Source organism: Myotis nattereri, assembly GCF_964212035.1.
Source record: "Myotis nattereri genome assembly, chromosome: 9".
NCBI classification, from domain to species: Eukaryota; Metazoa; Chordata; class Mammalia; order Chiroptera; family Vespertilionidae; genus Myotis; species Myotis nattereri.
The window spans coordinates 80,365,739-80,390,148 of NC_138084.1; the positions used below are offsets into that span (position 1 = coordinate 80,365,739).

Here is a 24,410-nt window from a genome sequence, read left to right on the forward strand (position 1 = left end):
TTTCCTGAGCCCAGCAGTCCAGTCCTTCCCACCAAGGCCCACAGCTGGAGCCCGGCAGGCCTCCCGGAAAACCCGGCCTCATCCTCCCAGACCTGCCACCTCTCCTGGGAAGCCTGGTCCTGCACAGCCCTGCAGCCCCGGTCCGCACCTCGATCACGGGGCACCGAGGCAGCCTTTGCATGACCCCTTCCCTGGGCGTCTGGGGGCTCCGCCAGGGCAGTAACTAGGCAAATTATAAGAGTCCAACTCATGTTTGGCAGGTGAGAAGAGTGAATGAAAGAACGTCTGTAGGTCATGCCCTGGGCTGGTCCTAAATGGTTACCTGTGAGGTGGGCAAGGGGTGGTGAGAGCACAGGGTGGGGTTCATCCAGAAAAGGAGGGGGCTCTGTGCTGCTCCTCAAGGGGCTGGTTTTGCTAGGGCTCGGGAGCTCCTCCCGGGGCCCCTCCAGAGCCGGCTCCTGTGGGTGAAGAGCCTCTGACAGGGAGCTGCAGCAGCGAGGGCTGCGGGGCAGGGGCGGGGGGCGGGGGGCAGGGAGGGCAGCGGGCGGGGGCTGCTGCCGGGCAGGTGCCGAGCCTGCAGGGCTGTGCTCCGGGGAAGGGTGGTCCTGCGAACATTTCCGTGGAGCACAGTGCAGATGGAGACGATGGATGGGAATTAGGCAGGAAGCCTGAGCTCAGGCAAGAAAGAGGAAAACGGTCTCTCTCAGTAAGAAGGGATTTAGATAACGGAACAAGTTTCCAAGGCAGGTTAATTCACTAATTAACTGAGTCATCTAATATTGATGAAACGCCTGCTCTGCGTGGGGTTCGTCTCCGTGTGGGCGCGGGGAGGCAGGCACACGCTCACCACACAGGCAGGCGCTCCGGGAGCGTGGCCGCCGCCGTGAGTGCTGGACAAGCACCGTCCGTACACCGAGGCGCTGGCCTCAGAGCAGAGTGCCCTCTGGCTGGGCGACTGCAGCTTCACGGGGGAGGCGGCGTGGGGACTGTGAGGGGGCACGCACGCTTTGGTGTGTGCGTGTGTGCGCGTGTGCGTGCGCGTGTGCGTGCGCGTGTGCGTGTGAGTGCGCGCGCGTGTCTGTGCGTGTGTGCATGTGTGTGCGTGCGTGTGCGCGTGCGTGTGCGCGTGCGTGTGTGCGCGTGAGTGCGCGCGTGTGTCTGTGCGTGTGTGTGCGTGTGTGCATGTGTCTGTGTGTGTGTGCGTGTGCGTGTATGCGCGCGCGTGTGTGCGTGTGCGTGTGTGCATGTGTGTGCGTGTCTCTGTGTGTGTGCGTGTGCGTGTGCGTGTATGTGTGTGCGTGCGTGTGCGTGTATGCGCGCGCGTGTGCGTGTGTGCGTGTGTGCGTGCGTGTGTGTGTGTGTGCGTGTGTGTGTGAGAGAGAGACACCGCTAAGAGGCAGAGGCCAACGGGTTACCAAGTGGAACACTGCGGCTCCTGGACAGACCACCGAGGGAGGGTGCCAACACCCCTGGGGAGCCAGACGTGCCCCGGGGCTGGCTAGGGCCTCGCTGACCTGTGGGGGCAGGTGGCCAGACAACGCCGAGACCCAGGCAGGCTCCTGCCCCACTCCCTGCTGTGGGCTGGTGGGGCGTGAGGCGGTGGGGGGTCAGGGTCCCCTTTGGGAGGAACGTGAGCAGAGCTCCGCACAGAATCCCTGGCTCGGGGATGGCCCTCGGAGAGCCTGCAGGGGGGCACCCTGCCCGCAGGGGAACACAGGGGTCCTGGCTGCTCGCTGAATACTAGGGGAGCGGGGGGGGGGGACCGAGGAGCAGGGGTGGGGCTCGGGGGTGTGCCTGCGGGCAGCTGCCTGGGTGGGCTGCTTTCTCCTCTGAGTGGGCAGCGCCTTCCCCAGCGCTCAGTGGGGACACGGGTGGTTGAACGTGTCCATTTCCCCCCTGGGAGAGCGTCCCCAGCAGCCAGGGCCCTGACTCCTCCGTGGTGATGGCCGGGGGCTCTGCAGGGCCGACCGCAGCCCGAATGGGGGCCACGTCACCAGGGACTTCTCTCCGGAAGCCCTGCTCTGGCTACAGACCTCTTGGCAAGAGGGCAACTCGGTCAGCGTCGAGGGAGGCAGGGCCAGGACAGGTGCTGGCACAGTGAGGCGGCTGCGAGGCCACTGCAAGACGCACAGCCCTGCCTGGGAGCGCGGCAGAGGGGGCCGGTGACCGCCAGCCCGGCCCGTGGACACTGTCTTCATCCCTCTGAGACGGAGCCTTTGGCAGAGGATGGGCGCTGGCGAGTTGGAGCGTCTCCTTCCTGCAGCAGGGACGTGGGGCAAGACCTCGCCTGGGAGCCAGGCCAGACTGTGCTCTACACCATGACCTGGGCAGGTCGCCCTCTCACCACCTGCTCTCCCCCGAGCCTCGGCGCCCCCATCTGCAAAGTGGGGGTGGGGCCAGGTCATCTCTGAAGCCCCAAGGCGGGTTTTGCAGCCGTAGCAAGTCTAGTGTTTTAGGAGAAGTAACTTCTTCTCAGGGAGGCCTCCCCTGCCGCCCGTGTAAGATTGCACACGGCTCCCTCCACCCTCCGCACGCTCCCTCCCACTCCCTCCGTTTTCGTGTGGCTCCCCCCAGGGGGGCTTCCTGAGGGCAGGGCTTGTGTGCCTCCGCACAGCACAGGGCCCGAGTGCCCGGAGTAGGGCATGGCCAGCGTCGCTGAGGGAATGGCACCGTCGGCATCTGAGCCCTGTCTGGCCACTAGGATGCTGCTGCCCATTGGCGTGCCACTCACTAGGGTGGAAGGGGCCGCTGGGCCAGGGGCTGGGCTGAGCAGCGAGGGAAGGCTGCGTGTGGGTGGGGAGTGCGGGCATCGCGAATGAGGGTGAGTACGTGTGTGAATGTCAGTGTCTCTCTCCCGTTTGCTCTCCACAGGACTTGGCACCCTCCCCTGGTCTGGCCTCGTGAGCTGGGCAGAAAGGCTCTCATGCTCTTGCTTTGGCTCCAGCGGCCCCGAGAGGCCCAGCTGTGGGGACGGAGACTAGGCACCCGGTGGCAGCCCTGCCTCCTGAGTGAATGAACATCCGGCCGTGTGCCCGGGGAGGCTTTTATGCTACATCATTTTTCAGCCACAGGGCGCCCTAAAGACACCAAATCCAGGTTGGATCCATGTGCCCTCCTCTTAGCATCCTGCCAACGATCTCTTTGGATGCCCAGCCACAAACACTCGCTTCTCTGCAGCCTGGCTCGCCTCTGCCAGTCACTGCCCCACGTACCACAGTCCGGGAGGCCCTCAAAGCATCCTCGCCTTCTCTCCCCTCCACCCCTCCACCTGGCTGGGCCACAGCTGCCTCACCCGGGCAATTCCTCACATGGCATCACCTGCAGTTGCCGTTTGTGGCTCAGGAATTTGCCTCACAGGAGGACATGGACAGAGGAAACATTTGTGTACATGTAACTGCCAGCACGTACGATGGACATGTATGTGCAGGTGCGGACAGGTTGCATGTACCTGCATATGGTGTGTGCCAATGTGTACGTGTATTGCTTTCATGCACACAGGTCTCTGCACACGTGTGTGCATGCACGTGCATGCAAATATTGTGTGCTCTGCTCTTGGCTCAGTGTTTCAAAATTCATCAGAAGACAAGCAGTCCCAGAAGAAATGGAGTCAGCACTGTTTTTCCAAATCCTGGAGAAGCATGGGCTTTGCCCTGCCCTGTGCACAGCCCTGACCCCCGCCCCCGCCCCCCAAGAGAGATGCAGGGCTTCCAGCTGGTCTTGAGCTTCTAGCACCCTGCCCGCCTGCACCTGGCCCTTCCCACACTCCGGGTTTCGGCTCTGGTCCTGGGGGAGGGGCGCCTGTCCCAGCCAGGCAGTAGGGGTGGGGTCTGGCTGCCCTGGCCCGTCCCTTTCTACCTCAGCCATTGCCCCTCCCCACATCCACACCTCCTCTGCCTCCTCTCTGAGGAGCTTGGGGAGCAGCACATCAGCTAATCAGGAGCGCCTCCTAATCAGTCCTGACAGCTTCTTTGCAAAAGTGCATTCTAATGAGGTGGGGAGGGGGGGAGGGGAGAGGGTGGCACGGAGTGCCCGAGCTTTGGGAGTGGCAGGGGCACAGGCCCTCAGAGCTCCTCACACTGTGCTGCTTCTTGGTCTGGAGAGGAAACAGGTGAAAACACTGCCGGGGCTGTTTTCAGCCGTGGAGGGTGGGATGTGGGAGTGTGGGCACAGGCCCTGCTATACCCGCCACATCCCTGCCGCAGGAAAGTCACGCAGCCTGGGTGCTGGTGTGCGGGCTCTGCCTCTAGGAACACACACACACACACACACACACACACACACACTCACGCACACAGGCACACGCTCACGCGCACACACGCACCCTCCCGGGCTGGGAGACCCTGTCACTCAGCACCGCACTATCTCAACAGGCCCAGCGAGCCGCTCAGACGGAAGGCATCAGATTCAATTCATTAGGACTGATCGCTCCCTGAGTGGGGATGAATAATTGATGAGCAGCAGCTTTCAGAATGTTCCGCGTGCTCCGCCGCTCGCTGGAGGCCTGTTCTTTTTTTGTTGTTGTTTTTCTTTTTAAGCCAACAAACCAGGCCACATGCTCACTGGTGCGGGCGGTCTAAGGGAGCAGAGGTTAGATGTTCTAATATGTGATGTTTACACCGGGAACTCTCGGTCTCCTGCTTGTAATGGGAATGGATCCAGGAGGCCTGTGATACCGGGAGGGGCCACCGAACGGGGCTGTGGCCTGCGGGTCGGAGGTTCCCGCCAGCACCAGGCCCCTGGGCTGGGCAGAGGCCTCAGGCCGAGAAGGTGGCCGCGGTGGCCTGCAGCCTGGCTGAGAAGCAGGAAGGCAGATGCCATATGGGCCCCCGGGCCTGAGGGGGCCACAGGACGCCCAGTTCTCGGGGCTCAAGGGAAGGCTTCCCAGAAAGTCACCCTAAGCCAGACGGCTGTCTAGCGTCAGCTCAAGAAACACACACCGTCTAGCGCTGTGACAGGGGCGGGTGCACAAGGAGGCATGTGACAAGCTCCGGTGTGCCAACGAGGGCGACTGGTGACAAGGAGCCCAGGAGAGAAGCACTGACTCCGCCTTCCGCCCACGTTCAGCGCCGCGCTCTGCCCGCCGCCCCCAGATGCATGCACCTGCTCGCCCACTGCGGGCTCGGGGCCAAACCAAAGGCAGCGTCCACCTCCCCACTCGTCCTTCTCCCAGACCTCCCTCTTCCTGCCACAGGCCCTCATTCCACCTGCGTCAGGAGCTGGGGCCCCTCTGGGGTCCCCTGTGCCAGCGACCTTCCCCCAGTCCCAGGCCAGCTTTCTTCTGGAGTATGTGTCCCCGCTGCCGGGGCGACGCCGATGTCCAGGTGTCCTCCCGGGCTCTGTCTCTCCTCCTGCCTCCTCAGGCTGTCCCGGGAGCTTTCCTCCTCCCGGCCTGCCCTGCCCCAGCCCTCGGTCCCTCTGGGTTAAGGAGAGGCTGCCTGGCTTTCCCTGACCGCTTCCCAGCCACGCCTGGCGGGTCCCACCTCCCCATCCTGCCCCCGAGCAGCCAGGCCCCGGCCCAGACAGTCCCCAGGCCTGCGGCTTTCAGGAGCGGATGTGGGAGGGAGCTTCACACACAGGAACCGCCCAGAACCAGGAGCATCCCTCGTTTCTTCATGCAGCCATTTATTCGCGCGTTGGTATTCACTCACTCATTCATTTCATCCACGGACAGTTACTCAGAGGCTCCCAGGTACCAGGCCGGGGGCTGAGCTCCAGGAGGTGCTTCCTAGGCCTCAAGCGGCATCAGCAGGTCCGGAGCCAGCCAGTCTGTACCCCAGAAGGGAGCCTGGGACCCAGCGCCTGCTCCCTGCACCCCGCCTCCTGCTGCCTGCAGGCTCCTGGCTCTCGCCCCCCGCCCCTCGCCGCTTCCTGCCAGCCTCTGGTGTGCCCTGCCTTCCATGCTGACGTCCGGGGCCTACAGAGCCTGCCATCTCTGTCCTGGCCTCTCTCCCTGGCTCCTCTGGGGTCAGTGCTGTCTGGCCCTGCAGCCCATGGGGCAAACCTGAATGCAGAGGTCCCCGTGGCCTTGTGTCCCCACAGGCGCCCACCCTGCCCTGCCCCTCAGACACCCTGCGGAGCCCTGTCCCCGTGGTGTCCCACCCGCTCGGATGCAGAGGCCACGGCCCCTGTGGCCGGCCGTACGGCTGGGTGGCGGGCCTACCTTTGACGGCCACGTGGACGCTCTGGCTGATGGAGAGCTGCGGCTGGATGAGGACGCTGCACAGGTACTCGCCCTCGTCCATGCCCTTCTGCACGTCCGTCAGCTTGAGCGTGCCGTTCTCGAACACCACCTGGCGGTGGTTGTCCGGCAGCAGCAGCGCGTCCTTGTACCACTTGATGGAGTAGTAGGGGTAGCCGATGACCCTGCAGTTGATGAGGGTGTCCCGCCCGGCGACGGCCGTGATGTTCCTCATCGCCCGGATGCTGGGGGGCCCTGGCGGGTCAGGAGGGAGGAGAGGAGGGGCGGGCAGTGGTCAGCCAGGGGCAGCCGCTGCCTGGGTGCTGTCCTCAGTGCTGGGCTCTGAGACCACCAGGGGGCGGAAACTGCTGGTGGGGAGGGGAGGGTGGCCTTCATCTGGAGGCAGAGCCTGGAACTGGGTGCCCCACGGTCTCTCCAGGACTCGGTTACTGGCTTCAAATAGTTACAGACAGGCATCCATTCCTGCCCAGGCACGAGCCCATCCCCGAGGGAGGGCACAGGAGGGCACTGAGCCTCTCCGAGAAGGGCAGGCTTGGGGGCGAGTGCTCATTTCCGAGGCAATGAAGATTTGGGGTTAAAATGGAAATGTGGACATGCTCATTTTCATTCAATTTGCCATAATGCTAGCTAAAGGGCAGTAGGGAGGTCTTCATTGGATGAACTGATCATTTTCTTTCCACAGGTAAATGTGCTTGGTCACGTGACGGCCCCGTGGGGGTGCTCTGGTCACACGGGGAGGGAGTGTCGGCACTGGTCAGCGGGGCAGATGGTCCTGTGGGGTGTGAGGGGCTCGGAGGCACCGTGCAGGGGGTGTGGCCAGGCATAAGAGGCTCCAGGCTCAGGCTCCCCACCCAGGAGGCCAGGAGCTGCCCCCCGGACCCTCCCAGGACCTGTGGCTCCGTCCTTTGCAGATTCAGAGGGAAGGGCAGGGCGGCCAAATGGAGGGCATGCTCTTCACGTGGGGTTGGAGACCTGCTTGGCAAGGTGACTTAGCATGATCCTCCCGACCCTCCCCTCCCCACGGCAGCCACCAGCACCCCTGGTCCAGAGTCCCCCTCTTCCCTTGGGCCTCCTCTGTGCTTGGGTCAGAGGTCACTGGTAGGGTCAGATGAGGGTCACAGGCTGCAAAGGGCTCCAGAGGAGATTTCTCATCGCAGTGACTTGGAGAACTGAGACTTGGGGAACCTGAGGACTCCGCCCCTTGGAGCTGCCTGTCGTGGGGTGACCCCGCCCAGCCGGAGCCTCCTACTTTTGATGGCTAGAGCCTTGGGGGGTAGTGAGGAGGCAGGCAGAGGTTTGGGAAGAGAGGATGCTACGGCTCCTGCTGCTCACACCTCCTGGAGCATTTGGGGGACGCTCTGTGGGGGTGCACTGGGAACACAGCTTTGGTGGACACCCCCGTCAAAGATCAAGCCTGGCCCCCTGCTCCTTCCCTGGCCTGTCCTGGCAAGGCCCTGGTGGGCTGGTGGATGCTGGCTGGGCGCTTATATACCTGGGGCCAGAGAGGTTGAATGGGGGTATGGGGACGGGCTCAGGGCTGGTTGCAGGAGAGGAGAAGGGAAGAGGAGTGGAGTGGGTGGGGATGCCAAGGCAGTGAACTGTGCCAGACACACACACACAGACATATACAGACATACACACACACAGACTCACACACACACACACACACACACACACACACACACACACGGATGGACGATGGGACTGTGGAGGGCAGGGGAAAAGGGGGAGAAGAGGAAAGAGACCTCTACTAAAATCAAAATGACAGCTAATCACAAGTACCAGTCACCACAAGAACGATGAGGACACAGAGATGGCAAAGGAACTCAAAGCCTATTCTGATATTTAAATGTAGACAGGCACCTCTTACGTTTATTCGAGCCTGGTATTCGGCACTGCCCACCGAGTTCCTCGCGCTGCACCGGTACACGCCCCCGTCCCGGATCTGGGGGCCCGTGACGTTCATGTGGCTGATGGTGGTGCCGTCGGACATGGTGTACTGGCTGGTGCGGTGGCTGCCGTCGCGCACGACGGGCTCCTCGTCCAGGGCCCAGGTGACCGTGGGGGGCGGGGCCCCCTTGGCTGCGCACATCAGCGAGAACTGCTCCCCGGGGTTGACCACCTTCTCGCTGAAGGAGGAGACGATGCGGGGCGTGCCGTCTGCAGGAGTGAGGAGCCCCCTCCGGGTCACCGAGCCGCTGAGCAGCCATCCCACCAGCCACCCCACCCCGTCCCCGGGGAGGAGGGGAAGCAGTGGCCATGACAATATAAGGAACTCTCGGGCACATCGGTTTGCGCGTTATCATAAATCCCCGTCAGGTGCCAGTCACTACTGCACAGGGTTTGAATCCTCCCTCAGTCGCTTTAGCGCTGTGTCTGTGGGCCAGTTACTGAACCTCTCTGAGTCTTTCCGGCTCGTCTCCATGGAGGATGGTGATAATGGGGATCTGAGTATGAATTCCTATCCGGATGCTGCGAGGATTAAATGAACTAATGCAGGAAGGACGCTTAGGACAGGACTTGGCAAGTGCTTCCTAAAACATGACTCTCTCAGGGGTTCCCTGTCCGCGCTCCCTCCTCCCGCTGTTAATAAAGACAGAGGCGCAGAGGTTCACTGTGTGTGGAACCGGGACCTGACCCAGCCGGACCTGTGGAGTGGGGTTCCATTTCTCATTCTGGCAGGAGGGGGAGGGGGTGCGGGGTGGGGCGTGATGGTGCTCCCGCAAACAGCCTGCGGTTTGAGGCTTAAAGTGCAAGCCGCCCAGAGGCCGTGCTGCGGGGTCGGCGGCTGGGCCTGAGGCTGGGCCTGATCTGGGCCGACCCCCAGGCTGGCCCAGGAGGTAGCGGCGCCCAGCTGCCTGCAGGGACACGGCCCTTGTCGGCCACCCGGGAGAGGAGGAGCCTGGCCTCCTTCCATAAGGGCTGGTGGAAAGGGTAAATCAGGCATTGAAAACCCCAAACAAACATAAAAAGAAAGCGAGGCAGTGTCACATGCACTCCTCACCCACCCACATGTCGCAGCAACACGCTGGTGCTAGTCCCACATGCTGCCAGTCTCAGCCCTGCCCATTCCGGGGGGCCCTTATCTCAAACGCGGAGAGAGCCGGTGCCTGGCAGAGCCCGGGCGCCCGCTGGGTCACTGCCTGCTCTCCTCTGCCTCTTTCCTGTGCCCTCACTTCTGGGTGTCCCCCCGCTCTACTCCCTGCCCTTCCCACCGGCCTCGCTGTCCGTGCCGCTGCTCTAAGCTGCCGGCACTTCACCTTGGGCAAGTGGCCGAAACCTCAATTTCCTCAACTGCAAGATGGCACCATTAGAACAGTATCTTCCCCAGCGCCCCGGGAGGATTACCTAAGACAGGCATCTGCCCGGGGCACAAGAAGAGCTGGTACATGCCTCCCATCCAGGCAGGCAGGGCTTTGGGAGTCCCGAAACCACCCTCCGAAAGGGCTGCCCCGCTCACCCTCCAGCACCACGATGGCGAAGTCCTGGGCGGTCTGGGCCTTGCGGGTGGCGAAGCACTGGTAGGCCCCCGAGTGGCTCTTCTGGGCCGAGGCGATGAGCAGCGTCTCGTTGCTGAGCCCGCGGATGGAGACGGCCTCATCGGGCAGCACCGGCTCGGTGTTGCGGTACCAGCGGATGGTGTACTCGGGGGAGCCCATTGGCGCGCAGGAGAGGATGACGGTGCTGCCAATGCCGGTCTTCAACTTCTTTGGTGTCAGGGTCACATGGAGGGGGTCTGGGCCAGGCCGGGGAGAGAGGGGGGCAAACGGGGGAGAACGGGGCTCAGCGTGGGTGAGCGTGGCTGCGGGTGCACCGTGATCACCAGAGGCCCTGGTGCCAGAGCCCTGGGCGGAGGGGCTGGGACTGGTGAACCCCCCTCTCTGGGCCTCACCTTACTCATCTGCCAAATGGCAGTCAGGCCAAGAGAGGTCTCTGCACCTGTTGTTCTGAGGGGGTGTGCTTTCTGGGGGTCCTTTGCTCGTGGGGCTGTGGTGCTCCCTGCAGCCCCTGAGTTGGATGGGGCCCTGACCGGCTCATCATCCTGCTGTCACCCACCCCAGACGCCAGGGAGCACCTGGACCCACCACTCACCTCTCACCACACAGAACCAATCCTGCCTTCTGCGGGTCCGCCTTCTTTGATACGCCCCAGGCCACCAGCTCTGGCCTGCCCCCGGCAGTCTGCGCATCCCTGCCTCCCGTCTCCCGTCTCCTGTCTCCCGTGTCCCCCCATCTGGCCCCGTGCTGCCGCCTGCCACTGCCCAGCTCAGAACTTCCACAGCCCAGCAGCTCCGGGGGCGTTCAAGGGCACCAGGCCCTATGGGACCTGCCCCTCATCTCAGGAGCAGCCTCTGAGAGGCAGCCTGCCCACAGGTCCTGCACCCCATGGGCTACTCCTGCCCTAGGCCCTGCCTGGAGTGTCGTCACCCCTTTACCTAGTTCCTTCTTATCCTCCACCCCGAGCTCAGGGGTCATCTCTTCCAGGAAGCCTGCCCCCCCGTCCCCCCCCGCCCGCCCCGCAGGCTGGGTCCAGGGTCCCGCTTCAGGCCTCCCTGGCTGCACTAACACCAAGCTAAGCGCGTGGTCTTTATCACCTCTTTGTGTCTCTCTCTCCCTCTAGATCAGTGGTTCTCAACCTTCCTAACGCCGCGACCCTTTAATACAGCTCCTCATGTTGTGGTGACCCCCAATTTCATTGTTACAAATTGAACATAATTAAAGCATAGTGATTAATCACAAAAACAATATGTAATTATGTATGTGTTTTCCGATGGTCTTAGGCGACCCCTGTGAAAGGGTCGTTCGACCCCCAAAGGGGTCGCGGCCCACAGGTTGAGAACCGCTGCTCTAGCCTGTGAGTCACCTGAGGGCGGGAGGATCCCTCACTGGGGCAGGGGATAGAGCCTGCAGCTGAGGTGACCAGACCTCTGACCTTGAACCCTGACCTCTCTAGCTTTCTATCCATACTGCTCCCTGAGTCCTGTCTATCAATGGTCGCACTGGCCACCTGGTTCCCAGCCCCAGGTGGCTCTCTCCCTGATCTCCATGGCCCTGAGGGCCTAGCAAGGAGGCTGAGACCCCTCCAGGGAGGCGGCTGACAGGAGGCGAGACACAGGTCCGTCTGGTGAGTGCAGCCAGCCTCGGCCCGCTCATGCCAGCTCTCCCTCCTGGCTCCCAGCCTCTGTCTGTGCCCAGGAAGTGCCAGGGTCCAGAGAGACAGGCAGCCCCTTCTCGCCCGCCAAGCCTCCCGGCCCTGCCAGCCACACTCTCCTTGCTGCCCTGCTGGGCGTGGAGGCAGCATGGGGTGGGGGGCTGGTTGCAGAACTGGGGGAAGAGCAGGAAAAGCACTGCTTTCCCCTCCGTGACCCTGGCTGGGAGGGGCTCTCGGAGAAGACAGAAGACAGAGAGAAGCCATGTCGCTTCCCTTTGAGTCCAGGTCTCCAGCCTGGGTGTGGGGGAGGGTGGGAGCGGAGGGTCTGAGGAGAACAGCTGTGCGTGGGCACACAGGGCTGGGCGCCCGCCACTGTGGGCAGTGACTTACTGTGCATCTGTGCTTGTGCCAGGATGTGAGCATGCACAGCAGAGGGATGTGTGTGCACCCTGCACATGTGCACGCGTGTGCAGGGTAGTGTGTGTGTGTGTGTGCGTGTGTGTGTGTGTGTGTGTGTGTGTGTGTGTGAGTGCCTGCTTGCCTGTACGTGCTGTGGACACCAGATTACCTGGTCAGGTTTGCTCATTTTCCAAGGATTCGGGGTTATGTCCCGACCTGTTCCCTGAGACCGGGTATGAGTGTGAATGTGAGTGTGAGTGTGAGCGTGAATGTGTGTGCAGCAGGAGAGTGGGGAGGGGAAGGTAACTTGGACAGTGCTCAATGCGGGAAGTGGGGGGCACCCTGGTCCCTCTGTCGGCCTCTCTGCTCCCGGCCTGTGTGTCGGAGGAAAGCCAGTCCCTGGGGCTCCCGGCACTCTCACCCTGGGGGTCTCACGGTCACTCCCAGAACGTGTCCTGGGGCTCCTCCCGCTCTTTCAGGGTCTCCGTGAGCTCCAGTCGGAGGGACCCCTCAGCAGAGCAGATCAACACATGGAACTGTCGGGCCCTGGGCTGTGCGGAGGAGGCTGGGCCCTATCTGGCTGAATGCGGCCCCGGCCCCAGAGGCCGGCCCGGGGGGATTGGGCTCTCTCGTCCCCCCAAGGGCCTGCATGACCTGCAGCTCTGTGCTCCTGAGCCCTGGTGAAGGGGGTGGTGGGGTGGGTGGTGAGGGGGTGGTGAGGGGGCCTCCACGCCCCCCAGGTCGAGTGACCGTCTTGCTGCCATCAGGTACCATGTTCAGGACTCCGGCCACTGCTGCCCCATGGGAGTGAGACACCCGAGTGTCTCCGAATCCCGGCCCCACTACTGCCAGCAGCTCCCTGCAGCCCAGAGAGCAGGCACTCAGAGTCGGACTTGGTGCCAGAGCTAGGAGGGCCTCTTCACTTACAGAGGGCAGTCGGAGGCCGGGCCGCCGGCGGGGGAGAGAGGGGTGGTGCAGAGGATGCCCTGGGCCTCACCAATCCTGCTCCAGGGGTCTCCCCTGGCATCAGCCCTCTGCCTCTCCTCCCCTCTGCACCCAGGGCCTCTCTGCTCCCCTGGGGCCCTGAGCTGGGCAGGAAGAGGAAGGACCACCCCCGAAGGACGCCTGGGCTGTTTCCTCCAGTGCCTGATGGGACAGTTATGTTCTCTTTAATGCAGCAACGTCCGCTGGTTTCCCTTCGTACAGACACCGTCTCCTTCCACAAGCCGGAAACCCTGCAAGCTTGTCCCCATCACCCTCTTGGCCCACCTGACCTTGTGACCTCTGGGAGGTAGGAAGCCAGGGATCACGATCCCGTTCACAGACGAGGGCACCGAGGCTGTGGTCCCGGGGTGTGACCTGCCCATCATGCTGGAGCCAGAGGCAGGTCTGCTTTGCCTTTCCCAACCAGGAGACACTCCCCAGGGCGGCCCAGAGGCAGGCGCAGCTGCCCCCAGGCCCCTCCCCTCCCCTCTTCGTGCCCTTAAAGGCCACTGTCAAGGACAGGGCTGGAAGAGCAGCCTCCCCACTCACCTATGACCGTGAGGGTGCCTGTGGCCTCGGCTGAGCCGAAGGTGTTGGTGACCTCACAGATGTAGGTGCCGCTGTCCTCGGTCCGCAGGTCGCTGATGGTCAGCCCTGTGATGTGGTTGGTCCAGCGGTTGTCGGGCGGGAGGGGCCTGCCATCCTTGAGCCAGCGGATGGCGGGCGTGGGGTAGCCGGAGGCGGTGCAGGGGAGCTCCACGGTGTGGCCGGCCCACACCTCCTGGGAGTGGAAGCTGTCCAGGATGGCGGGGACGGACTCGGCAGGGTCTGGAAGGCAGAGTGTCTGGGTGGCCCCGGCTGGCCCTGGGCTCGGTGCCGTGGGGCTGGGGGAGGGGAGGCAGCACGCGGAGCAGGTCCTGCTGCCCCCTGGTGCCCAGAGGAGCAACACCCAGTGTGCGAGGGTTCTCGGTGTCTCCCTGAGCCAGACACTGGCCCAAACTCTCCCGCTCCTGCTGGACGGAGGCCCTGAGACCCCTGGCCGGGAGCAGGGGCTGGGGAAATACAGGCTGACGCAGCTAGAAGGACAGACAGACAACGACGGGAAAGGGAAGAGCCTGAGGTGCAGAGGAGAGTGCACAGCTCCCTACACCACAGCCCCGCAGGCTGGCCAGCCTCGGGAGCAGCGAGTCCCTGTGACATGAGCGTTGTGATGTCTGGGGCTGGCGCTGATGGGGAAGGCTTGGTCTGGGCCTCAGCCTGGCCTGTGGGTGCCGCTCAGGATGGGGGACAATCGCCTGCCCTGTCCCATCACCCCACCAGCAGTCCGGCAGATAGTGCACTTCCCCAGCACCCAGAAGGGCTTGGAAGCTAAGCCTTCTGCAAACAGCCTCTTTGCCCCCAACAATTACCCACTGTTTGCTTTTTCAAACCAAGAGAAGGCAGTGGTGCAGGACCCGAGCCCTGGGCTCCGAGGCCCAAAACCTGAGCAGGCAGGTCCGTGCGTGACGGCCGTGCCACTTCCGAGTGGTGCCCGCTGCTCGCTCAGGCTGGCGCTCACCCTGCCAGGCCTCCTGGGCTCCTTCCCCTGGGGCCTCCCTGCTGTGACAGCTCCTCAGGCTCCACTGCATCACAGGACACAACGCACTCCTGCCCGAGCTCCAAGGCCCCATGATTAGCTCCCACCGCCCTCCTGGCCTGGCCTCTACACCGCTCCCACCTCATCTCAGCGCTCCCACCTCATCTCAGCGCTCCCACCTCATCTCAGCGCTCCCACCTCATCTCAGCACTCCCACCTCATCTCAGCGCTCCCACCTCATCTCAGCGCTCCCACCTCATCTCACCGCTCCCACCTCATCTCAGCGCTCCCACCTCATCTCAGCGCTCCCACCTCATCTCACCACTCCCACCTCATCTCAGCGCTCCCACCTCATCTCACCGCTCCCACCTCATCTCACCGCTCCCACCTCATCTCACCGCTCCCACCTCATCTCAGCGCTCCCACCTCATCTCAGCACTCCCACCTCATCTCACCGCTCCCACCTCATCTCAGCGCTCCCACCTCATCTCACCGCTCCCACCTCATCTCAGCGCTCCCACCTCATCTCAGCGCTCCCACCTCATCTCACCACTCCCACCTCATCTCAGCGCTCCCACCTCATCTCACCGCTCCCACCTCATCTCACCGCTCCCACCTCATCTCACCGCTCCCACCTCATCTCAGCCCTCCCACCTCATCTCAGCGCTCCCACCTCATCTCACCGCTCCGACCTCATTTCAGCGCTCCCACCTCATCTCACCGCTCCCACCTCATCTCAGCGCTCCCACCTCATCTCACCGCTCCGACCTCATTTCAGCGCTCCCACCTCATCTCAGCGCTCCCACCTCATCTCACCGCTCCCACCTCATCTCACCGCTCCCACCTCATCTCAGCCCTCCCACCTCATCTCAGCGCTCCCACCTCATCTCAGCGCTCCCACCTCATCTCAGCGCTCCCACCTCATCTCACCGCTCCCACCTCATCTCACCGCTCCCACCTCATCTCAGCCCTCCCACCTCATCTCAGCGCTCCCACCTCATCTCAGCGCTCCCACCTCATCTCACCGCTCCCACCTCATCTCAGCGCTCCCACCTCATCTCACCGCTCCCACCTCATCTCACCGCTCCCACCTCATCTCAGCCCTCCCACCTCATCTCAGCGCTCCCACCTCATCTCAGCGCTCCCACCTCATCTCAGCGCTCCCACCTCATCTCAGCGCTCCCACCTCATCTCAGCGCTCCCACCTCATCTCAGCGCTCCCACCTCATCTCAGCGCTCCCACCTCATCTCAGCGCTCCCACCTCATCTCACCGCTCCCACCTCATCTCACCGCTCCCACCTCATCTCAGCCCTCCCACCTCATCTCAGCGCTCCCACCTCATCTCAGCGCTCCCACCTCATCTCACCGCTCCCACCTCATCTCAGCGCTCCCACCTCATCTCACCGCTCCCACCTCATCTCACCGCTCCCACCTCATCTCAGCCCTCCCACCTCATCTCAGCGCTCCCACCTCATCTCAGCGCTCCCACCTCATCTCACCGCTCCCACCTCATCTCAGCTCTCCCACCTCATCTCAGCGCTCCCACCTCATCTCACCGCTCCCACCTCATCTCACCGCTCCCACCTCATCTCAGCGCTCCCACCTCATCTCAGCTCTCCCACCTCATCTCAGCGCTCCCACCTCATCTCACCGCTCCCACCTCATCTCAGCGCTCCCACCTCATCTCACTGCTCCCACCTCATCTCAGCGCTCCCACACTCATCTCAGCGCTCCCACCTCATCTCAGCGCTCCCACCTCATCTCAGCGCTCCCACCTCATCTCACCGCTCCCACCTCATCAGCGCTCCCACCTCATCTCAGCGCTCCCACCTCATCTCAGCGCTCCCACCTCATCTCAGCACTCCCACCCTCATCTCAGCGCTCCCACCCTCATCTCAGCGTTCCCACCCTCATCTCACCGCTCCCACCTCATCTCAGCGCTCCCACCTCATCTCACCGCTCCCACCTCATCTCAGCGCTCCCACCTCATCTCACAGCTCCCACCTCATCTCAGCGCTCCCACCTCATCTCAGCGCTCCCACCTCACCTCAGCGCTCCCACCTCATCTCACCGCTCCCACCTCATCTCAGCACTCCCACCTCATCTCAGCGCTCCCACCTCATCTCAGCGCTCCCACCTCATCTCAGCGCTCCCACCTCACCTCAGCGCTCCCACCTCATCTCACCGCTCCCACCTCATCTCAGCACTCCCACCTCATCTCAGCGCTCCCACCTCATCTCAGCACTCCCACCTCATCTCAGCGCTCCCACCTCACCTCAGCGCTCCCACCTCATCTCAGCGTTCCCACCCTCATCTCACCGCTCCCACCTCATCTCAGCGCTCCCACCTCATCTCAGCGCTCCCACCTCATCTCACCGCTCCCACCTCATCTCAGCGCTCCCACCTCATCTCAGCCCTCCCACCTCATCTCAGCGCTCCCACCCTCATCTCAGCGCTCCCACCTCACCTCAGCGCTCCCACCTCATCTCAGCCCTCCCACCTCATCTCAGCGCTCCCACCTCATCTCAGCACTCCCACCTCATCTCAGCACTCCCACTGTGCCTGCAGGTCCTCGCTGTCCCCACCTCCGGGGCCAGCTCCTCCTCCTCATCCTTGGGACGGCGCCCCCCCCCCCCCACCTGCCCCCCCGGCGCCCCGACAGGCCACTCTCGCTTGGCTCCCAGAGCTTCCTTTTTCCTTCATTTTATTTTTAAACCATCTCCTCCTCTTACAGAAACACTTGAAAGTGTAATATATACCCCTGGAGGTGTGGGCGAGTGTACAGTATGTGAAAAGGGAGGTTCCCCCTCCCACCACCCACCTCTCCCAGGAGAAGTCACTGTCACCATCCGCAGGGCCCTCGCCAGCAGCAGCGGGCACCAGGCCTGTATCACCGCCCAGAGGACTGAGGCACCTCGGGGAAGTGTGGCCCCATCGCTGCGTCTCTGGGCCTGGCACCGAGCAGGTGTCTGAGGAGGATGAGCAGGGCACGGAGCGTGGGCGGGCAGGTCCCCCCGCTGCAGAGCCTCCCTGGCTCAGGGACCCGCAGCGCTGGCTCAGGGGCCTGGCGGGCTCCCCTGGATGAGGACCTGAGACCAGAGCGAGGCAGCGACCTGCCAGGGTCAGACCGCAGAGCCCAGAGCAGAACGAAGTTCGCCCACACCTGGCTCAGCAAGTGGGATGGAGGTGGATCATCCAATGCTGAGCGCACTCAAGGGCGACGGAGCCCCTGGAGCCGCCTGGGCTCAGGCGGTCCCCTCGCCCCAGCTCAACTCCCCCGGAGGGGACCGGGCGGACATGCTCCTCCTGGGCAGGACTTCCCAGAGGCTCTGCTCCCTTCCCACCTCCCTCTGCTCTCGCATGAGCCCCGCTGGGACACAGGAGACCCTGCAGACACCGGGGTCCCAGGTCACCCGTGCCCTTGGGCGCGCACGGTCCCTCAGCACCCGCTTCCTCATCTGCACGGGAGGTGGGGGGGAGGGCTGCCTCCGGCCCCCTCAGGCTGTTGTAGGCAACATGGCAACGTGTGTGCCAGAGCTCGATGGACGTGGCACCCCCGCCGTGTGGATGTGGCACCGCCATGCAGACGTGGTACCACCGTGTGGACAGACGTGCAGGGCAACTGCTCTCAGGCCTACCTGCCTGCCAGTTTCTGCGGCTCTAACGCCGCCCCCTGAGGGAATGGTTGGGATAAACAAACCCGGTGCCAGGGAAGAATTACTCAATGTGACACTTAATTGATGCAAAACACACAAATTCTGTGGCACACGCGGAATTTACAAGCGGAGGGGCTGACAGGCCGCGGAGGAGGGGCAGGGGATTAATCAGCGAGTCTCAGGCGTGAAATTAGATTCTGAGCGAGAGAAACCGCTTTCCTTCTCGGGAGCGGAGGATGCGCTGTGGCGTGTGCAGCCGGGGCTCGGTATTGCTGGGCCAGAGCGGGGCTGGGGAGACGGGTGATGGGGAAACGGGGGGGGGGGGGGGAGGGGGGGCTGGGCCTCGAGAAACCCTGGGTGCCGGGCTGGGCGGGGCATCCGGACACCCCAGGAGGCTGAACAGCGCTGCCCGGAGGACGCCCCAGACACGGCTGCGGCCCTGGCCCTGGACTCTGACCTGGGGAGCTTGTTCTGGTCTCAGCCTCTCTGGCCCTGGGTCCCTCTTTTGCAAAAGCCCACGACACGCCTTGTCCAGAGCGGGTGCCCGAAAGCACTTGTAACCGGAGGAAAGCCCGATGCACGGGGTTAGTGTCAGGCTGTGTTCTAGGGACTCACACTGTTCTTGCAACTGCCCCCTCTTCTTGGAAAAATACAAAACATGGAAGTGGTCCCCCGCCCCACGCTGGGGAAATGTAGGAGTAAGAACCAGCAGCAACAGAGCGACAGCAGCTACAACAGAGCAGCCGCTCCCCGGGCCTGCCCGTGCCAAGCACCCCACCAGGCTGTCTGCAGCGGGACCCTATTTAATTTTCACGACCCCTCGCGGGCACATTTTGTCACGCCCACCTGACAGAGGAGGTGGCGGAGGCTTGGAGACCTCATTTCTCTGATGCTGGATGCACAGCTGGTGCGCAGTGGGGCGAGGCCGGAAGTGTGGCTGCTGCATGTCCTGGCTCCCCTCCTCCCCTCCCTCTCACTCCATCAGTCACTCTGAGGATGAAGGACTCTGACTTGGCTGTGGCCCTCGCCCTATCAATGCCCACCCACAGCGCTCGGCCCCGCACACCGGCCCCATCTGTTCTTCCTGCCTTTAGGCCTGGGAGCAGGAGGGGTAGCCATCCCTTGGGGGTGTGCTGGGGCCAGACCCCTCGGCCACCAGGTGCCTCTGCCCAGACACCCCGCTACCTCTCCTCATCCCTGGTCCAGCTGCTGGCCCAGAGCTTCTGGCTGGGCAGGGCCACGCCTTTCCAGCCACAGCCCCAGGGGCTCATGGGGCTCTGGCCACAGAATGAAACATCTCAGCCGAAACCCCCAGTCCCTGGGACTGACCCCCACCCTCAACTCTGGAAGTGGGTCTGAAATGTCGGGGGCAGTGGGGATGGAGGCTGAGGCCTGACAGGCACTCCCACCCCATTCCCCCCTCCATGGCCTTGCTCCAGATCAGTTGCATTTTTGCCAAGACAAGCAGCTTGCAGATCACCTCGTAGCATCCCATCCCATCACAGCAGGGCGCTCCCCTGGCTCACTCGCTCCCTTCCCTCTGCTCTCTGCTGCTCCTTGCAGGTCCCTTCCACGCTGAGGAATGTCTCTCTCCTGAGCCTGAGCCTCTCCCCTTTGTCTGGGTGCCTTCCTGTCCTTATTTCTGTCTCTCCATGTGGGCTGTGTGTCTGATTCTCTGCCCACTCTCTCCTTCTCACAGCTGGTGGGCCATAAAGGCAGAAGGAGAAGGGCTGGCATACCCTCCAGTTTAACGAGTGTCTTTTCTGAGGGAGTCTCGTTATTCCCCTCCAAACTGGAGGTGAAGTTAGCAGGATGGAGGGCTAAATATTTGTGCCAGGGAAAGGCACAGGCCTGCAGGAGGCGGGGTGTCCGTGCCTGCCCTGCACTGTGAGAGCAAAGCACCATGCACAGACAAGTCCCTGTGACCTGGAATGGAACCACTGACACATTTGGGAATTAAGTGGCTGAGCCCTACGTCCAGCCCCGAAGATGGAGCCGCGTAGTGCAGCCCCCCTTCCTCACCCGATGAAGCACAGCTCCCTTAGGCATTGGTTCATTCCACAACTGTTTCCTGAGCACCTGCTATGTGCCAGGCATAGGGCCAGGTGCAGGAGGCACAGGAGGCATCAGAGAGCCTGATCCTTGCCCTCCTGGCTCCTGTCCCCTTGGTCTTGCCTACAAATGAGAGGGGAACCTGGCAGAGCCACCTGCTGGCCAAGACAGTCCTCCCCAAACCACACCCCATCAGAGGTGCCAGCATCGGAGCGGTCACCGGTCCGGCTCCTCTTCCAGAGGCCCAGAGAGGTGGCATGATTTGGGGGGTCTAGTCTCCAAGCCAGGAGTCTGACCATCAGTCCACCCTTCTTCCCAAGGCCGCTCCCATCCCATCGCTTCAAGAGCAGAACGTTTCGAACTGCAGCCACAACGGTTAGGAAGTTGTCACACCCACGGGGCGAGGCTGTGGCCAGCATTTAGATGAACTGGTTGGGAGAGGATGCCACAGGGAAGGTGAGAGCAAGTGGCCTGCAGGTGGCAGGAAGTGCCAGGGACTGTAAGGCCCTGCGGAGCACGACTGGGGGCCGCAGCTGGGAGGGCAGGTCCCCGAAAACCGGCCCCCAGGGCTCCTTGCACCCATCTTCGCTCAGTGGCTGGGCGTGTGTGTGGGGCTCCTCTGGCTCTTCCCTGGGGGTCAGCAGCTGGAGGACGCTGGGGTCAGAGAGCGAGTCCTGGTAAAGCGCTGGGCTCCCCTAAGCCCTGCTTTTCTCACCTTTGAAATAGGAAGAGCAGCACACACCTCATGGGCAAGGGCGTGCCTGACAGCACAGGAGGGAAGTGCTGGCACCTGGCTTCAGTGAATATTAGCCTCCACCCTCCTTAAGCTGCAGTCAGCACTTCAGGGGAGTCCTTTATCCAATGCAGACATATTGTGTTTACAAACTATCTCCTGCCTACTTTCAAATGCTGTGAGGTGGGCTACCACAAAAAATGTAAATGTACTTATCCTATCTAATAAAAGAGTAATATGCAAATTAACAATCACTCCATCACTCCCTCACTCTGTCACAAAGATGGTGGCGGCCACGGAGCTGGAGCGAGCAGGAGGCTTGGGTTGACCCTGGCGATGGAGAAAGCCAAGTTTCCCGCCTGCCCTGCTGGCCCTCAGCTCCGCTCAAGGCTACAAAGTTTCAATTATAGAAGATAAATAAATCCCAGATACTTGCTTCTAGCCCGCAGCCATGGCCAGCCTGAAAAAGGCCCTTAACCCCTCACCCAGGCTATCCAGACACCCCAGTGGGACCCCCACCCTGATCCAGGACACCCTTCAGGGCACACCAGCTGGCCCCCACCCATGCACCAGGCCTCTATCCTATATAGTAAAAGGGTAATATGCAAATTGACCCTAACAGCAGAACGACTGGGAATGACTGGTCACTATGACACACACTGACCACCAGAGGGCAGACGCTCAATGCAGGAGCTGCCTCCTGGTGGTCAGTGAGCTCCCACACGGGGAGCTCTGCTCAGCCACAAGCCAGGTTGACGGCTGCCAGCACAGTGGTGGTGGTGGGAGCCTCTCCTGCCTCCTCAGCAGTGCTAAGGATGTCTGACTGCAGCTTAGGCCTGCTCCCTGCTGGCAAGTGGACATCCCCCGAGGGCTCCCGGGCTGCCAGAGGGATGTCTGACTGCCAGGTTAGGCCCGATCCCCCAGGGAGTGGGCCTAAGCCAGCAGGTGGATATCCCCCGAGGGGGTCCAGGCTGTGAGAGGGCACAGGCCAGGCTGAGGGACCTCCCCCCCCCCCCCCCAGTGCACAAATTTTTGTGCACCAGGCCTCTAGTTTATATATATATAAGCCTAAGTGACCATTAGGACTGAACAACTGAACGACCAGTCGACCAGTAGCTATGACATGCACTGACCACCAGGGGGCAGACCCTCAATGCAGGAGCTGCCCCCTCGTGGTCAGTGTGTTCCGACAGCCAACCTCCTGCAGCCAGCCAACCTCCCGTGGCCCCTTGCTCCCTTGATCACCAGCCTCAATTGCCAGTCAGGCTGAGGGACCCCATTTGTGCACAAATTCGTGCACCGGGTCTCTAGTAAATAGATAAAATAAAATCTTAAGAAATACTTAGAGATAGAAGGAAAATGAAAAAGCTCCCTAATCCAACCTAATCTAATGAAATCAAAGCAAATGTAATCATTATTATGGTGGAGCATCAGATTTCATCTATGAGCTTCCTAGCAGCAAAGGCAAAGAAGGAGGCGGGGGCGTTTTTGTAACGCTCATTGTTTGATAAATAGTGACACAGTTCCTCAGGAGAGTGGGCCTCCCTCAGGTATAGATGCCTCTAAATAATTCCTTTTTTGCGTCCTCATATGAAGGGCACCCCAAAACAAACTGGGCAAGGTTTGCCCCAGCGGTTCCATACCAGTCCTTTAACCTTCTCTGAGACTCTCTCATGTCTCATGTCCATGGCGTGGACTCTCTCATGTCCATGGCATGGACATGCCCAGGCCCAGGGCTGGGCTGGGGTGCCCTCCCTCCTCTCCCCGCACCCCCCCCCCCCGGCCTACCTGTCACAGAGAGGCGGGCCCCGTTGCTCTGCCGGGTCTCCCCGCTGTACTTGTGCTTGGTGATGCAACGGTAGGTGGAGAGGGCGTCCTCCTTCTGCACGTCGGAGATGTACAGCCCGCCGTGGAAAGTGATAAAAAACCTGTTTTCTGGAGACACAAGCAGGACGTGTCCTTTACTCCCCCATCTGGGCAAACCACTGAAGCAACTCGGCAGCAGCTGGCCCTCTCCCGGCCAGGACTACTGCCCAGGGGGAGGAAGGGGAGGGGAAGGGGGTGAGGTTGGTGCAGCCTCAAAGGCAGGGCAGCATCTCCAATAGATGAGGAGTCTCTATGTGCAAACACACGGAAGTCACAGTAATTGTTCCTTTAAGTGAAACGCCTCAGGGTTTTACAGAAAGACATGGGACTTTAGAGTCAGAGGAGATCTGGGTTCCAATCTGACTCTTCCTTCTATTGGCTGTGTGACCTCGAGCAAATTACTTAACCTCTCTGAGCCTTATCTGTACAAAGAGTTGCAAATAATACTTCAAACAGTGGCTGTAAGGATTAAAAAAATAACCAAGTGTCTGGAACACAGTAAGTGCTCACCTGGAGAACAGGATCCTCATCTGTCTTGCCTCTTTGCAAGAGTGTGCAAAGGTCTTTCATAGGCTTTGCTCTTTTGTTCTTACAACTGTGAGAGATGCCTCTCCATTGTCAGGACACAGCCAGTAAGTGGACTGGGACTCAGGCCTTCTGGCTCCCAGCTGTCCCTCTGCATTGAACTAAACACAGGCCTCAACCCTCTTCTTGCAATTTTAATCACTTATTCACTCAACAAGCAAACACTGGGGCTCAGCTACCCTGGGAACGGGGACCTGGGGTACAGCTACACACCAGCATTCAACACACAGTCCCTGGTCACCACCCTCCGCAAGGCCGAGCCCAGGCCGCGTCTCACCTGTCCTGCCCCTCCACAGACTGTCAGGATGTGGCCGGGAAGACGGAAGGACGGAAGGACAGAAGGACAGGCAGCCGTGCACCCAGTCTGCGGATGCTGACAGCTGTTTCCACTCCGAATGGAGCAGGTTTTCTTGTCCTGGGTTCTCAGGCAAAACCTGAACTGGAGCGCGTCGGGGCTGATTTTGAAAGGGGAGCCTGCGGACCTGAGAGTTGGGGAGGGGCTTGCATTTGGCTTTGGGCTCCCTCAGCTCAGGTCCGTGTCCTCCCATCCCAGACCCAGCGGGACCGAGGCTGACCACTGACTCTGCTGCTCTCGGGGGCCTCGCTTCTTCACCAGGTGGGCAGGGGAGACCCCCGGCTGCCACTTCCATGGGGAGGGCCTGGCATCAGGACCGTGATGCTGACCGAGAAGGAAGCTGGGGGAGAGGGTAACGCTGGCGCGGGGAGGACTGCTGACCCAGGGAGGCCCTCACGGGGAGGCAGGCTGGGTGCTCCGTGCCCTTCCCATCCTATTATGTAGAGGTCGGCACCCCCATTGCGGGCCGCGTGACCCCCTCAGCCGATGACAAGAGCGCTGACACCGGCTCACCCTCACAGGGACATTTCGTGGTGTCCCACCCTCCACGCTCGAGCTCACGATCTCGGCATCTGGAGGTGGGACACTTTCTGCAGGAGGCTGTACAGGTGCAGGCTGAACACTGCAGTGTCTGAACACATCTTTTTTTGTTTGTTTGTTTAAATATATTTTAATTGATTTCAGAGAGGAAGGGAGAGGGAGAGAGAGATGGAAACATCAATGATGAGAGGGAATCATTGATCGTCTGCCTGCTGCGTGCCCCCCACTGGGGATCGAGCTCACAACCAGGGCATGTGCCCTGACCTGGAATCGAACCGTGACCTCCTGGTTCATAGGTCGACGCTTAACCCCT

At 61.8% G+C, this 24,410-nt stretch overlaps 1 protein-coding gene across 1 annotated transcript in view; it reads right to left on the reverse strand.

Moving 5' to 3' along the window:
* DSCAML1 (DS cell adhesion molecule like 1) overlaps positions 1-24,410 on the reverse strand; it is a 320,664-nt gene that overhangs the window by 70,399 nt on the left and 225,855 nt on the right. Inside the window, exons 4-8 of the mRNA XM_081098463.1 lie at positions 22,540-22,686; positions 13,283-13,561; positions 9,660-9,935; positions 8,063-8,359; positions 6,161-6,433 (exon numbers count right to left, since the gene is read on the reverse strand). Of these exons, the coding sequence (XP_080954589.1) occupies positions 6,161-6,433; positions 8,063-8,359; positions 9,660-9,935; positions 13,283-13,561; positions 22,540-22,686 (1,272 nt within the window). The remainder of the gene's footprint in view (positions 1-6,160; positions 6,434-8,062; positions 8,360-9,659; positions 9,936-13,282; positions 13,562-22,539; positions 22,687-24,410) is intronic.